This window comes from Colossoma macropomum, unplaced genomic scaffold (assembly GCF_904425465.1).
Source record: "Colossoma macropomum unplaced genomic scaffold, Colossoma_macropomum, whole genome shotgun sequence".
NCBI classification, from domain to species: Eukaryota; Metazoa; Chordata; class Actinopteri; order Characiformes; family Serrasalmidae; genus Colossoma; species Colossoma macropomum.
The window spans coordinates 20,668,833-20,685,918 of record NW_023494795.1 but is presented as its reverse complement, the minus strand read 5'-3'; the positions used below and the strand labels follow the sequence as shown (position 1 = coordinate 20,685,918).

The 17,086-nt window shown below is 41.2% G+C and overlaps 1 protein-coding gene across 2 annotated transcripts; it reads left to right on the top strand.

Annotated features, from left to right (window-relative positions):
* The first annotated feature begins 4,317 nt into the window (after positions 1-4,317).
* lrfn5b (leucine rich repeat and fibronectin type III domain containing 5b) lies at positions 4,318-16,826 on the top strand. Of its 2 annotated transcripts, XM_036581791.1 has the most exons (5): positions 4,318-4,405; positions 5,994-6,092; positions 6,605-6,814; positions 12,383-13,805; positions 15,828-16,826. In XM_036581791.1, the coding sequence occupies exons 4-5, from the start codon at positions 12,409-12,411 to the stop codon at positions 16,816-16,818; spliced, it is 2,388 nt and encodes a 795-aa protein (XP_036437684.1). In that variant the 5' UTR covers positions 4,318-4,405; positions 5,994-6,092; positions 6,605-6,814; positions 12,383-12,408; the 3' UTR covers positions 16,819-16,826. The 2 variants fall into 2 exon arrangements, with proteins under 2 accessions (XP_036437684.1, XP_036437685.1); XM_036581792.1 differs by lacking the exons at positions 4,318-4,405; positions 5,994-6,092; positions 6,605-6,814 and adding an exon at positions 8,138-8,623.
* The last annotated feature ends 260 nt before the right edge of the window (positions 16,827-17,086 follow it).

Below are 17,086 nucleotides of genomic sequence, written 5' to 3'. Positions count from 1 at the left end.
AACTTGGGGAAGAGAAATGGAGGAGGCCTCTGCTGCCAGGAGAGATTTCTGAAGAATCCCCCTCCCCAGCAACAGTCCACAGTCTTTTATGCAGCAAGTCAACAGAATGTTTAGTATTTTAACTGTCAGAACTGAGATCTGCAGCATTATGAAGTTATCTGAACCAGTTATTTAACTCTTTTACACATCGCCAGATTCTACAGCAGCAAACTAATCTGATCTGGACGTGAACTGTTTCATTCTCTTTTGTTGCTCCTTGAAATTGTACAGAGCCCTGCTGGTGACATCCTGTATAAAGAAAAATAATACGTGGCACTACATAAATCGTACATAAGTCATCCTAATCTGAGGTCATGACTTAGTAAGGTATGGGAACAAGATCATTTAGTCATGGCCACGACTTAGTAAGGCACAGGAATGCGATCATGCCTTATTAAGCTGTGGCCAAGGCTTAATGATCTCATTCCCACGACTTACTAAGTTGTGGCCACACATTATTTTTACATCTCCCATAGTAATAATAACAATAAGAAGAAGAAGAATACAAAGCTTGTTTGCCTCTCAGAAGCTCAGTTTTCACAATGGAGATATAATTCATGAAATAAATTAAATAGTATATTCAGGATAAAACTTGCATTTACTAAAAGGCTTATAGAAGACCTGCACAACTAGTAAGTATATCAAGTCAATAGAAACCCTCAGGTGCATAAATATGTTTAACAAATACATACACTATATGGCCAAAGGAGTACACCTCTCCTATTATTGATTTCAGGTGTTTCAGCCACACCCATTGCTAACAAGTGTATAAAATCAAGCACCTGGCCATGCAATCTCCATAGACAAACACTGGCGATAGAATGCTTTGTTCTGAGAAGCCTAGTGACTTTAATCGTAGAACCACCATTGGATGCCACTTTTGCCACAAGTCAGTTTATGAAAAATTTCCATTCTGCTAGATCTGCCCCAGTCAACTGTAAGTGCTATTATTGTGAAATGGAAGTGTCAGCACCTTAGTTCTAGTGAAGGGTAATCTTAATGCAACAGCATACAAAGACATTTTAGACAATGATATGCTTCCAAATTTATGGCAGCAGTTTAGGGAAGGCCCTTTCCTGTTCCAGCATAACTGCAACTGCTGTACACAAAGTGAGGTCCATAAAGACACTGGCATGTTTGGTGTGGAGGAACTTCAGTGGCCTGACCTGAACCTCAGTGAACACCTTTGCGATGACTTGGAATGTCAGTTGTGAGCCAGGCTTTCTCATCCAACACCAGTGCCTGACATCACGAATGTACTTTTGACTAAATGGGCTCAAATTCCCACAGACACATTCCAATTTTTGTTGAAAGCCCTTCCAGAAGAATGGAGGCTGTTATAGCCGCAAAGAGGGGGCAATGGCATATCAATGCCCATGGTTTTGGAATTAGATGTTCAGCAAGCTCATATAGGTGTGATGTTCAGATGTCCACTCACTTTTAACCAGATACTGTAGCTTATAAGGACCATTACAGCTTAACTGGGTTTCCTCCTAATATTAAATATATTATTAAAGTGCACATTCATCTTTGTTCTGTGAAAATTAAAGCAAAGTATTAAGGCCAAGTTGTTCTTTGTGCAGAGTAATAATGTTTGTTCATAATGATCCACACATGGGGGAAGAATAGCCACAACCGCTGTGGTTCTATAAGCGTCCCATGGTTGGCATAGTAACAGCTCTTATGAGTTTGGCATCTTCTTCTTTCCACTCTGAGGAAAATATAATGAAAAGAAAATGACAATCATCTTTAGGGGGCATACCCAATGAAAGAATAATAGACTAGCAAAGGTTTTTTTAAAGTGCTTCTTCAAAGTTGTGTTTATTTATATTTATTTTACATTCATAATCCTTGTTTTACACTTTGTTTTTCACAGAAAAGAAGTCTTGCATTTGTTCTAGCATTGGTTTCTATTCCTATTGTTTTCTATTGTTTGTTTTTTTATGTATTTCACAAACATTGCCTTGTATTCATGTTTACTGTCAACGCAGACATCTAAGGACTTTAATGAAGCACATTACTCACGCTTACCTTCTGTCTCCTGTGTCTCTGGTCTCCTGGGAAACCCCATAAAACAGGAGTTTCCAAAAATGGTTTTAAAAAAAATTATTAAAAGACATAGAGAAATGGGACCAATCGTGGCATCAGATAAACAGCACTCAAAGCTTTTATCTTTGAGATATATGAGAAAATCAAGCTCCACTCTTACTTGAGATCTGAAAAAATCCACAGGTCTTTCCATCCATCCTTCCACTGTGAGAAGACAACTCAACACTTTGAGTTTGAAAGGATGTGTAGCTGTCAAAGAAGCCAAAAGAAGCAGAGAAGCACAAAGTGCAACTTCTAAGACTGAACTTTGGAGGTGTGGAAAAATATCCCTGCAGATTTGTTTGAAAAATTTTGGCTCCTTCAGTTTTGTACTGGAGCTACGAGGCTAATGTAGCTATTGGAAATCTATGTCACCCATGTGACTTTTCAATTAATCATTCCTTTTAAATTCTTAAATACTATGTTTAGTTAGCCCTTAACTAGCAAATGGCTAGTTAACTAGTTAAGCAGCCTACATACTTAACAGGACATTATAATGTTTTTAATGAGCTTGATAAGTCATTCTCCCTACAAAAATCACAACTGAACTTGCTTATGCAGTAGATAAAGTAGTTATCTAAAGTTAAACAGTAATAGTAATACTTTATTTCTAGATGGAAGTTTACTAGCTGGCCATTTGTGGAACCATTGTTTGTTCATCCCACACAATTCTATTCTAAAACATTATGACCACCTCTTGTTTCTACGCTCATTGTCCATTTTATCAGCTCCACTTACTATATAGGTGCACTTTGTAGTTCTACAATTACAGACTGTAGTCCATCTGTTTCTCTGCATACTTTGTTAGCCCCCTTTTACCCTGTTCTTCAGTGGTCAGGACCCCCGTGGACCCTCACAGAGCAGGTACTATTTGTGTCCACTCACTGTCCACTCTATTAGACACTCATACCTTGTCAGTCCACCTTGTAGATGTAAAGTCAGAGACGATAGCTCATCTGCTGCTGCACAGTTTATGTTGGTCATGCTCTAGTCCTTCATCAGTGGTCACAGGACGCTGCCCACAGGACACTGTTGGCTGGATATTTTTGGTTGGTGGACTATTCTCAGTCCAGCAGTGACACTGAGGTGTTTAAAAACTCCAGCAGCATTGCTGTGTCTGATCCACTCAGACCAGCGCAACACACACTAACACACCACCACCAAATCAGTATTACTGCAGTGCTGAGAATGATCCACCACCCAAATAGTACCTGCTCTGTGAGGGTCCATGGGGTCCATAGAACTACAAAGTGCACATATATAGTAAGTGGAGCTGATAAACTGGACAATGAGCGTAGAAACAAGGACATAATGTTATGCCTGATCGGTGTATGTATATATATATATATATATATATATATATATATATATATATATATACCGATCCACCATAACATCAACACTACCTCTACTCATTGTCCTTTTTATTACCTTTAGTTCTACAATTACAGATGACAGTAGTCCATCTTTTTCTCTGCTTAGAAAGATACTTAGACATACACTACAGGTCAATTTGCTCTTGTTTTATTCCTTTAACGCATGGTCTCTACATGTGTGATCAGATCTGTAAATGTGTAATAAAAGTGATATTTAAGGGGAAAAAAATCACAATTCATGTTTTTCTGGGACATAAAAACATCTCTAAAATATTTACTACATTTGTGATCTCTAAACCACAGTTGTTGCTGAGATGAATTGAGAGCTAAAAGAGTCTGTTACCGTCAGTATGTTTCAGAGCTCCACACACTCAGTTTTGTGTTAAGACACAATCAAGAACATGGAAATATTAAACCACAGCGCAACAGCACAGAAAATGCTCTTCAGTGCTCTGAGATGGCTGCAGGCTTTGGCGGAATGTAGAGCAGGTGTTTGACTGCAACACTGAAAAAATAAACGATAATTTGAATAACTCGTGTCAAGCAGCTGCACATGAATAAAAAGCGTTTCATCAGCACAGTCACTGCCCAAAAAAAGACTTGGTGCAATATATTTTATTAATGTGCAACCACGTGACATTAGAACTGCACTAATCCAAACGAACACATTTTGTCAGTGTCTGTTTAAACTGAAATTAGGTTGTTAACCGCAGTTCAGCTGTTGTGGTTCATGAGGTTTAACACGCCGTTCTGTCTCACTTCTCTGGCGAACTTGAAAAAGCGCCTCTGATTGGTTGGAATGTTCCCATGGTAACGGAAACAAAGCAAAAATGGCGTTCCTTCAGTGGAGTTGCCAGGACGTGGCGAAATGGATAGAGTCTCTCGGATATCCCCAATATACGGTAAAATACTCTTGTGTTCAAATGTACTCAAGATATTAGACTGTTACGTCTCCTGCTGTATTAGCTACCAAAACTGCTGTGATACTTAGGCTGCGTCCTAAACCACATAATAACACACTATATGCAGTGTCAGGAGAAAGAGTACTTTCCCACAGAGTACAAACATAAAAGTTAGCTAGCTACCCTCAAAGCTACAACATGGTTCTTAAGGCCCAGTGGGGTTAAATGAGTTTGAAAGGTGCACTACATTCACTTTTTAAAATATAAAAATAAAATAAAAAGCCTGGAGTCAAGTATGGAGACACTGTAACTTAGAACTGAAATTGAATATAAAATAGTACAAGTTACAAGCCCCTTAACTAAAGGTGCCAAAGGTACCCTTAGAGCAGGGGCAATTCTAAGATCAGAGCTTTAGAGGTGACCAATGAGACCATCTAACTATTTGTGGTTTTTATATTCTTGCTATCTGTACTGACTGTGGTGTTTTTGAAATGTGTAAGATTTTGATGCTTTTCAAACAAAACGAATCATTTTCAAACAAGTTACCGAATATTCAAGCTTTTTTTTGTTGCACTACACCGGGGGGGGCCCAAACCTTTTGTTTTGGTGGGTCAAAGTTCAATGTTTGGGGTGGGCCAACACGATTTGGTACTAAAATCCTTGGAAATAAATTTTAGAAAATAAGAATTTAAGTTTTATTTCAAGGTAAAGTGTACTTGAGAATCTATCTAATCCAAAACAAAATAAGAAATAAAAAAAGATTTACTCCCAAATTAGACTTTTTAAGTATATTCATAGAGGATAAGTGTACTTCTTTGAAAATGCACAGATTTAAGAAGATGATATCACAGTCAGAATAAGGCACTCATGCCAAGCTCGTGGCACAATAACTGTCCTGCTGTTACGACTGTATTGGGTGTACCCTGTATGTGGTTTTGGATGCAGCTGTAGTCTTTCCTAGTCTATGTCACATAATCATTAGCTTGTAATACATGAGGAAAAAAAGAAAATCAATGTGTGAAAACGAAATGAAATCATATTTTATGCTTTAGTTCACAATTAGATGGAGCATTATTTTGACCCCATTAGGGGTTAAAGATGACCAAGGTAATCCATTGTTTTAAAATGTAGGACAAATCACAGTAATTTGAAATAGGCTAGAGCCAGTGTCTCCCCTCTCCTTTTAAAGATGTGGTCTGGACAGCTTTCCTTTAATAACGCTTTGTCATCATTGTCCAGTTATGCTTTGCTAGCATCACGTGGGAAAGAAACTGCTCTGCTTTCCATGCCCATCAGCAATCTCTGCTCCTTCCATACAGTCTTAAAACACTGTGAAATAGAGACATCATCCTACAGTGTAAAGGCATTAAAACAGATGTGAACAATAAAGCCTCTGTGGTTACAGTTACTTCCTTTCAGTATGAGAGACCTCTTTTAAATTACGTTTTATGGTTTGGTTGGTCTAGCCTTTCTCCTCCAAGGAACAAAAAAGAGCCAATACCCTATGTTTGTACTGATTAATTGGAGCAATAACCTGTGTGAAATTATGTGTTTTAACTTATATTTTAATTATTTAAATTGCTCACAGGCATGCTTCACTGAGAATCTCATCACAGGCAAAAAGCTGATTTATGTAAACTGCCGTTACTTGCCACAGTTAGGAATCACTGACTTCGAACATATGAAGGTAAGAAAGAGACAATATGGGCTGTTAAAATTTACAGCATTTCCAGTCTTTCTGAACATGTTCTATTGATTTTTCCTTTCCAACATTTTTCCAGAGGATGTTTTTCGGTCAAGGTTAAGTGAAACATGAGGATATGGAAATACAAGAAAGCAGTGTTTTAAAGCTTCTACATGTAGGGTTAAATGCATTGTGGTTTAAAATAGCCTTTTTCCTTTCGTGGCATGCATTTGCTGTTACTTGAAATTGAACAGTCAACTCTGTATGATGAGCTTTTTCTGTTTAGTCTGTCTACTTATGACATTTGGGATAAAACACGCTAGCACATTTTTATCGGTTTCCTAGAACTTTTAGGAAGTTTAGAACTTATGGAGACACATTTTGACCGGTTAAGTAAAATCTTAGAAAAATCACAGAATACATTTAAAGGCTACTTTCATACATGTGGTACCTTTAACATTTAGTACACTTTAACCTTTTAGAAGTATTATAAACCACAGTTATTTCTTCTGCAGGCTATCTCAGATCATGTCAGAGAGCTGCTGGGTGTCTCTGAGCCTCTCTGGAGTCGCAGTATTGCAGATCCTCCACGGGATGATATGGGGATGTTCCTAGAAATGAAGAGCAGAACAGGAGACAGGGCTGATAACCTTACTTACGCTCACTTTCTCAATAACCGGAAGAAGTAAACAACTGTTGATGAAGTTCAATAAAAAAACTAAATGGTATAAAAACTTTTTCATTTTTTGAATATTAAACAGCTGTACAAAGTTTGATGGAATGTTCATTTCCACAATTCTACATGCACAATTCTACACAATGGAAATCAAACATACTATTGGTTAATATTATTTTGTCCCACCTACTGGTGCATGGTGGTGTAATCAAAACTCAGAAGATGTTTTAGAGGTGGCAAAAGTCATTATCCTGTTTGTATGACCAGGCAATGAACTAACAAAGTGAAAACAGTGACATTAAGTAATTGAGAATGGGTATCATATCATACATTTTCCAATGTATTTTTTCCTTTGAGGTCCACTTATGATGTTTGTGTTTTTATGTACCAACAAACATTCATATTTTACATGACCATTTTCCAACCTCTTGTTTTCCCCTTCAGAATTAAATGTTATTGTGCGTGATATCATATGTAAATTCCCTTTGTTCTGATTGGCCTATATCTTGCCTGATTTTAAGAAACTGTCCAGGCTGAAACACTCTTTAAAACTTCAGTGTGAATGGGTGTGGCTAAACTGCTGCAGGCTAAATAGGTGGATATATGTAAATACAATTGTTATTGTGGCATCACCAAAAAAAAAGGATTAAGAAGGAGCTGTTGAAGCTTAGGTTTCATAAATGGACTGTAGTGGACTGAGGTCCAGTACATTTTGAATTTTTATGCTATTGTGTGTGTGTGTGTGTGTGTGTGTATATATATATATATATATATATATATATATATATATGTGTGTGTGTGTGTATATATATATATATATATATATATACACACACACACATTTGTGTGGTGGGGGGTGCTTTTTTCCAACTCATTCATCACTGGACCTGCGAAAAACCGCCCTATGTTTTTTTTTCTCTTAAAGTGCAATAACTGTAACTTTGCATTTATCCTAAAGTAAGGGTAACGAGATGCATTGCATTTCTAGAGCCTTACTGCCATCCAGCAGGCAGCACAAATGCATGGATTAATGAAGTTCCCCCTGATAGTGCCATTTAATCTCTCCTTCCTGAAGCAGATTCGGTTGAGCTTAATGCAGATGCCTAAGTGGTCCCATTAGCGTTCATGCAGAAGACACGGGGATGATGAGGGGCCCTCCTGCAGACGCCCTTAGCAGTATCCCAGATCAGCCACGCTTCACCTGATGGCCCTCAGACAACGACGGCAATGAACAAAAGCGAGAAGAAGCAGAAGCAGAAGCAGGGCGTTCTGGTTGGACCAGTGGAGAAATGAAGCTTTTCGAAGCCGCGCTCTGAACCATGCACGTCCACCTGCAGTCTGTACTGCGCCACAGCAGCAGAGGAGGGGTGTGAAGTGGAAGCCCTACGGATGGGACACCTGCTCCATCCTCCTCGCCTGACACCACTGGAGGCCATATTTGGGGCGGGTGAGCGGTGGAGTGATGTAGGGGCAGACATGTGCGTGCTGGGATGAAGCGAGCGCCGGCGTTCCCTGAGAGAGAAACAGACAGGCGAGCAGCTGCAGCGGCGCGGACTGAGTTGAGGGCTTTCTGAAGGCGCCTTCTTCTCAGTGGGATTGCTTAGAGGGCTCCTTTCGCTTGTTCTCTTCTCTTCGCTTCTCCTCTCCTCTGCTCTCCTGCAGCCATGGGCATCTTGAAGGACGTGCGCGCACGCGGAACGCATCGGCGTTTTCTTTGACCATCATCGCCCCTCTTTATCTATCTGGGTCATCCGAAAGGGGCTTCGAGCAGGTGGATGGACTGGGCGAAAAATGCAGTGACTCGCGAGGAGGGAAACGAAGGCTTTTCGGCGTGAAGCAAGGCTCATCTCTCCCCAAGGTACATTTTTATAAGGCGTTGCAGCTTAGTGCTTTCCTGCTGCCCGTTGCTGCTGGGAAAGATTTTTGCTCGGGTGGAGGATTTTTTTCTTTCAGGCTGCCCATGTTGGTATTAAGAGGGCGAAAAAAGAACGACCAGCATATCTGCTTAGCCTAGAAAGATTGTAGTCTTGCAGAGATGCACTGCAAGGTCACAAAATTCCTCCCTTTACCTGAAGAAAGCGCGATTGAAATGTAGGATGCCACCGTGGCTTGAATGCCAAGTGGTCTCCTACACTCCAACGTCCGAGTTTTAGCTATGAATGGATTATATGGCATCCAATTAAGCTTCATTATTAGCACTAAGCCCATTTGAAGACCATAATCTAGTGTATTTATTAATTTGTTCAGTACCAGCTGGATGTTCCTCCACCATAGCAAGAGAAAGTAGGCTATGGCTCCAACCTAACCTTGGTCTTGAGCTGCAAGCAGAGTCTCCTGCTCTTTTCTCTCAAGACATTGAGGCTGTGATGACTTCCTCATTAAGAGGGATCAATATTTTATGCACAGATGTGATGCTTGGCTTCTTATGTTGCTGTGTGTGACAGCAGATTGTGAGATTTGCATAGATGGAAGGTTTTTTATTCTGGCTATAATGCAGATATCTCGTGTTATATAGCTGTGCCTTAAATTAATATATGCGTATACCATGTCCAGTCTGTAATTTTATAAAATTACGCCCCAAATGGTGCTTGTTTAGTAGAGAACAGATGATGGTACTGTGAAAGCAAGGGATGCAGCTGGGGAGGGATATGGTGAAAGCAATAGGGAGCAAGATATTGTGTCGATTGCACTTCAGCTCTCCAGTTGCACAGGTCGTGTAAGCGGTGATACCTCTTCAGATGCATGCCACCAGGCTCACCTGATCATGGTGAGGTCCTGCATTCAGCCATCTGCAGGTGGGTCGTCCAAATTCATAGGGTATATGGCTGAAGTACCTGTTTCTAGCGCTGAGAGAGATAGACTGCATCACAGCTGACGTTAGTGCATGTTACATGTTCAGCAGAAAAAGCAGTGGCTCATGCAGGGTGTGATAGACCAGGGTGATTAGGGCTTCCTTTTGTACGCAAATAAGATGCTAACGAGGAATGAATATGGATTTAGTGGCTTGGTTTTTTGTGACAACGTTTGTGAGCAAGTGGTCGCCAGTGCTCCATTAGCCATAAACTCTCACTGCCTCAACGACCAGACGATTCATGAAAATGCCCTTTAAATAAGAAGCTTGGCAGCAATCCATTTTTCTAACAACCGTCCCTGAAAGGCCCGGTGGCGTTTGTGTCTGCAGTTTCCCATTGAATCTTTTATGTTTAATCTGCTGGCTGGGGGGGCTGGATGCAGTCAGTCAATACAGAGAAAATCATACATCTTTGCTCTTATGGCTCAGAAGCAACCACATAGCAAAGGAATCAGCAGAAACCGTCTTTTACAGTCCGATAACCCAAAGTGTCTGACTGCTGCAGTCTAAAACCTGATCCCAGATGACCCTGATACATGACAGCGTGGTGCAGGGCAGAGGCTGTCTGAAAGGAGGAGGCTATCTAAAAGGAGGGGTCAGATATAATAGCCCTGAAGTTGTGAGAATGTTTCTCATAGCTGGTTTTAAATTTATCACATGAATAAACGTAAAAGACCACAACAGTAAAAAGATTGAATAGTATGCAAAGCATCAAATAGTATACAGAGATTGATTGATGTTTAGCAGTCATTTCCCGTTTCTCGCTGTTTTTCTGAACTGCACTCATGCTCTGGGTCGTGTGCTTCCAAAAAAAGGAAAAGGAAAAAAATCCTGAGAGATGCCTTCATGCTGTCCTTTTCACGTTTGACTGAATCTTAGACAAGGAAAAAAAAAGACTCCTCTGCTCTGAGCAAATCGATGCAGTGTTTCAGTGGGGGGAAGTAGCAGGTCCACTTCAGCCCAGTGAAAATCCAAAAGCTATGCCAGCTAAAGCAGCCAGCTGGTTGGCACGCATCTCCGGTGGCAGTTGCTCAATAAAGTGGCACGATCTGGAGGGCATTTGACATGCTAAAAGATTGTCATAATCAGCCCATTAAACAATTACATGACAGGTCAGCTTCTCACTTCATGGGGCGAATTATATCACCATCAGGTCACATGTATTGCTTCAAAGAAACGTGCACTAACACCTCCTCTGCTTTCCCAGTACCCGCTCAGAACGTTTCTAAATTTATAGAGGTAGGCTTTTCTAAAAGGAGCCAGGTGGCCTGAGTTGTAGAGGAAGCTTCTAAAGTACATACATGCCTGATTTTTTGTTTTTTCCATTGTTAGAATGTTTTTTTTATGGCGTTATTCCTTTTGTGTTCTTTATGCTACTTATTCTCTTATCATAAAGCTGTATAATATGGCTAATATTCATTGTTAGATGTTCATAGCTTTCCTGCATGGCCTAGTTGCCCATAGCGCTGGTGTCATTTCAGTCAGTTGCATTGCTTTCCTGGGCAGTAGAGTGGTCGCTCATGATCATAATCATGATACATGACAGTTATTATTTCATAAGCCCAAAGTCAGGCTGAGACACTCTGAGCATTTGTAAAGACAGCGAAAGAGTTATTTCCCTTGATGGCACTTGACATACTTAGATATTCAGATTTAAAAGATGTGGCTCTCTGAAGATTCAAATACCAGGAGTAGCAAAAAACTGATCTGCTGAAAAATTAATGCATTCAGTGTATTTGTACAGAGCATGTGGGAATTAGAGGATTCTTCATCTCAGAAAAGAGAGCAAGATGAAAATAAAAGGCAGCTGGTTACATTTTTAATGTATATATACAGTCATATGCAAAAGTTTGGGCACCCGTGGTCAAATGACATGTTTCGTTGATTTTCCAGCTTAACACATCCTCTTCATGTTTTACATTTAATTTTTTTCCAATGTGTTAAACTTATCAAATAAAGAGAAATTGTGTTAACTTATTTTCACTTAGAAAAGAAGAGTATTTAAACTTTTCCATTTGATGTACATATATATATATATATATATATATATATATATACATAGAGAGAAAGAGGGCGAGAGAGAGTTGTGCCAAATTAAGTCTTGTGTATATCAGCCCTTCAGTCTTATGAACATTCTAAATCTTAGGTTATATTAAATGTTATACCCTTGTCAAGGGTATATCTCTGCAAGTGGCTGAATTTATCTCTCATCCTCTCTTTGCTATTTTATAGTAAGTAACTTGAGCGGCAGTGAAGCACTATGGAAAATCAATATGAGCAGAACAACGTCTCCCTCCTGACATGGCATCTGCGCTGATCCCTTCCCTTTGTCTCCACATGATCTTTGGAGGCATCAGCGTAATTTTGATGAGTAACTAGATGGCCAGACGAGTCTTTCATCCCTTTATACGCAAAGATGAAAGGCTAAGCATTATCATATCAAAACCCTGCATCAGTGCAGCAGGGGCTTTAGTATATCTGCCCCCAGACAGGTTTTGTGCATCCTTGATTCATAAAGTGTCAGATTTCTTGACACTTTATGAGTTATGACAAAAGATGTTTACGGTACTTAAGAATGGTGTGGGACATTAAGTGAGTCCTTGCAAAAGAATGGCAAGTGCTTCACCGGAGCCGTAACCCTGTCATAAGAGATTAGGAAATGATCTTTTGCACATCAGAGTTGCTTTTATAGCTCTGCCATGCTCTATTTATTTGATAGGCTTGAAATTCCACACTGAGAAACTTCTGGCTCTTTTGTCTTCGCAGGTGTGTTATCACAACAGTGAATCCAGATGGAGACTCTATTTGTTTACTTGGTGGTCATTATCATGGCAGTAAAAGCCCAGAAGATCCAAATATGTCCCAAACGTTGCATTTGTCAGGTGCTGTCTCCTAACCTGGCCACATTATGTGATAAAAAGGGGCTGCTTTTTGTGCCCCCGAACATTGACAGACACACCGTTGAACTGCGGCTAGGTGACAATTTTATAACAAACATCAAACGGAGGGACTTTGCCAACATGACCAAGCTTGTAGACCTAACTCTCTCCAGGAACACCATTGGCTCTGTTGCACCCCATGCTTTCAACGACCTGGAGAACCTGCGTGCCCTGCACTTGGACAGTAATCGTCTTACACGCATCACGAACGACACTTTTAGCGGCATGTCTAAGCTCCACCATCTCATTCTGAACAACAACCAGCTCACTTACATCCACATAGGAGCCTTTAATGACCTCTTGGCCCTTGAAGAGCTTGACCTCTCCTACAACAATCTCGAGAGTGTTCCATGGGTGGCCATCCAGCGCATGATCAACCTCCACACTTTAAGCCTGGACCATAACATGATTGATTATATTCCAGAGGGGACGTTTTCAGGACTTTTGAAGCTCAAGCGGCTAGATGTCACCTCCAACAAGCTACAGAAGCTTCCACCTGATCCAGTCTTCCAACGAGCAGGTGTTTTGGTCACCTCGGGCATTTTTGGCCCAACGTCCTTTGCGCTGAGTTTCGGAGGGAACCCACTGCGCTGTAATTGCGAGTTGCTGTGGTTGAGGAGATTGCGGCGCGAGGATGACCTGGAAACTTGCGCAGCTCCCCAGCACCTTTCTGGACGCTACTTCTGGACCGTGTCTGAGGAGGAGTTCCTGTGTGAGCCTCCCCTCATTACACGTCATTCACAAGAGACCAGGGCACTGGAGGGCCAGCACGTTACCCTGCGCTGCAAAGCTCGTGGTGATCCAGATCCTGTCATTCACTGGATTGCCCCTGATGGTAGGCTAGTGTCCAACTCAAGCAGGACAGTGGTCCACAGTGATGGGACGCTAGATATCCTAATCAGCACCGTGAAGGATTCAGGTTCGTTCACCTGTGTGGCATCCAACCCATCTGGAGAGGCTCAGCAGACTGTTGAGTTGCTTATTACCAAACTACCACATTTCACAAATGACACAAGCCTGGTACAGGAGCCTGACCCTGGCTCCTCAGACATTGCTACGTCCACCAGGATGGGTGGAGATGGCAGCCCTGCTATTGCAAACACCAAAGCTGGACAAGAAAAGCGGGTGCTGATCTCTGAAATCACATCCTCCTCGGCCCTGGTGAAGTTCAGCCTTCAGCGGAATATCCCAGGGATTCGGATGTTCCAAATCCAGTACAATGGAACCTATGATGACTCTCTGGTGTACAGGTAATTTATTTCTATGAACTGTTCTCTATTTTGACATTTGCATGATTTCAAATACCATGACAGTGTATAATCATTCTTTGTCTTTCACAACAAGTACATAAAAAAACAGTTAGGTTCTAAGTACACCCTCCGTTGGAACTGATAGCATTTTTGGAAGCAATATGCTGCGTGTGGGCGATGAGTATGCAGAACAAAGTGATAGAAACGAGACTCTGATTAAAACATAATGTAGAGTTGTGAGTTGGCAGAAAGAAGAAACACAATTCTTATCAACTTAAGTAGTCTTCAAAGAGGCCTCCCTTGTTCCTTAAGCAGCTTCAATGACTGCACAGTCTATGGAAATGATGGTGGAAGGAAGGAGGAGTGTGAACTCAGCAGCAGTACTCTAAACAGACTGCAGAGGTTAAGTGGCTCATGAAAGGAGACCTTCAAAAGGGCCTTGAGTTTTATCCACACCAGCAGGGAACTTTTGGGCCATGGACCAAAGGCGTTTGATTAGTAGTCAGATATGTTTTATGCTTTGCGCAGCTTCAGATGAGTGTCGTAGTGAGCCTTACTTTCAGGGTAATGGGAAATGTTTCCCATAGACAGCAAGAGTTAGGAGGCGAGAGTAAGCTTAAACTCTAAGCTTATTATTTTACTACTATGATTTTTTATCTACTTCTATAAAACTAAACTTTGAAGTATGTACTTATGAGAGAGAGAAAAGAAAGTCTGTTCCAATTGACGGGTCTTTAGAGTCTTATTATCCAGTTATTAATACTAAGACTTAAAATAATATCTAACTACTGTAAAACTAATATTTAAGCTATGTACTTATAAGTGAAAGAAAGGATAATGTGGATCAACCAACAGTCTTATTATCCAGTTATTGATGCTAAGGCTTAAAATATCATGTAACTACCATAAACTGAGCAATAACTCCTGTGAAATTCATATATAAGGCATGTAGTTAAGAGAGTGATGAAGGTAAGTCTGTATGTGCCAACGAGTCCTTAGCATTTAAAGTAGAATTCTGCTGATTTTTTTTTATTTCTGATGATTCAGTTGTTGCGATGTAAACAAAGCCACTCAAAGTTATTTGATGTGCATGCTAGAGAAAGATACAGACTCAGATTTCTTTATAGTGCAAAATGAAAGGCACCAGGGGTCACAATATCTAAATAAAGCCATTTTATTTACCTCCACCATGACCAGTGAACCTATACTTGTCTTCTGAGTTTGTATATGTAATGTTGATGAAAGATGTAGTTTTATGTAAGTGTGTAGAGCAATGAATTTGGGTACTATTTTACCTTAGTGTGTGCACCATTCCACAATTATAAGATTTTAAAAAATAAGGGCAAACTATAGGTGGGTGATAAGGAAAAGCCAGCATGATATTTAAAGAAATTTTCACAGTACGTATGATGACGTAATGATACGCACCATGATACTTTGACACAGACAAAATGCGCTAGTAGTGTCACATTCAAAAATGGCTATCAAAACTATGAATCCATTGATTGTTATTCAACATTTTACACACTGTGCTGCACTAGTTTCAATGAAACAGGACTAATTATGCTCTCTTTATCATGAAACATGCACAGAACAGTTGGTCAGTGTTCCTTAAGTACTAAAGATATCCATTATATGCTCAGAAATGCATCTTGAGTATGACGATAACAAAAATGGTCATGATTATAACAAAACTTCCATCATATTGGCCACCCCTATCCAAAACCTTCTGTCCAAACTATCATACATCAATTCATCAGGCAGCATATTCATAGTCATTTCAAGTAATAACATCCTGTGCAGTAACGTAGATGCATTAAATGCTTCAGACATCTGGTTCCTATCACTACCATTGCAAACAATTCTGACTCAGTAGAGCAGTGCATTTCACATCAAACCACTCTGAATGATTTTGTTTACATCTTAAAGATTTAATTATACAGAAGTTTAAAAAACTCAGTGAAATTCTCATTTAAGGGATTCACACAAGAGTGCTGCTCATTTCCTGATGTGTCTTTGCAGAATGATCCCTCCAACCAGTAAAACCATCCTGGTCAACAACTTAGCAGCCGGGACATTGTATGACCTCTGCGTGCTAGCAATTTATGATGACGCAATCACCACTCTCACGGCTACGCGGGTGGTGGGGTGTGTTCACTTCTCCACGGAGCCCCAGTACCTTCGTTGCCACTTCATGCAGTCCCAGTTCCTCGGAGGCACGATCGTCGTCATCATCGGGGGTGTCATCGTGGCCTCTGTCTTGTCTTTCATCATTTTCCTCATCGTGCGCTACCGGGTTTGCAACCAGGAGGGAGTGGACAAGGGAGTGGAGCTGGGAGACATGCACTCTCAGTCCAGGAGTGAGCAGTTGCAAGGCTGTGGGATCATCAAGTCCATGTCCAAGCAGGTTCTGGGCTCAGAGAGGGACTCCTGCCGAAAGGTATCGCCCCAAATGGAGGCAGCTCCTTCTCCAGCACCAGCCGCAGCTCCCCCTCCTGTGCCTCGGCCGCCACCCAAACCCAGCCTTCCTGACTGCACTGTGACTACCTCTGCCGCCAGCCATAGCTGGCATCCTGCCTCGCCCAACACCCGACGACCAGCGCACACCACCACCCCAAAACCCGGCATGCCGCATAAGCAGGACGCACAGGTCAGCATGGAGCTTGACAACAGCAACAAAAACAACTCGACCAAGACCCGTCCTAAATCCGCCCAAATCCGGGCCTACTCCACCATGGTGACCCCGGCTTCCAGGAGAGCACAGCTAGAATCCTTGCACAACTACATGACTGTTCCGGTGGGGTGCGCGAGAGTGAGCCGCAGGCACTCTCTGAATGTAGACTCCTGTAAACAGCCGAGTTACATGACTTACCAGCAGCAGACCGGCAGCCTGCGGTCCAAACGCAGCCTGTCCATGAGTGGCGGAGATCTGCCCCAGCTGGACACTTCAGGCAGACTCCACGGGAAGGACTCTCTGTCCAGGTCAGAGTGGGTTCTAGAAAGCACACTATAATGATGATTTTTTTTTGTAATCTTGCAATGGTGGATTTTGGTGGACTTACAGATCCTATTATGATCTGATGTCTTATAGCTCAGACTGCAAACCTTTTGGACAAAAAAAGTCTTCAGTTTCCACCTTGGACGTGGCACTCTTATATTGTGTGGGAAAAAAAGGTAACACAACGGACTGGTAAATGCCAATGTTTTTTAAGCACAAGAAAAATACCATTTTCTGCATATCCTAAAATAATCCCATTGACATGTATATTACTTTGTTATAT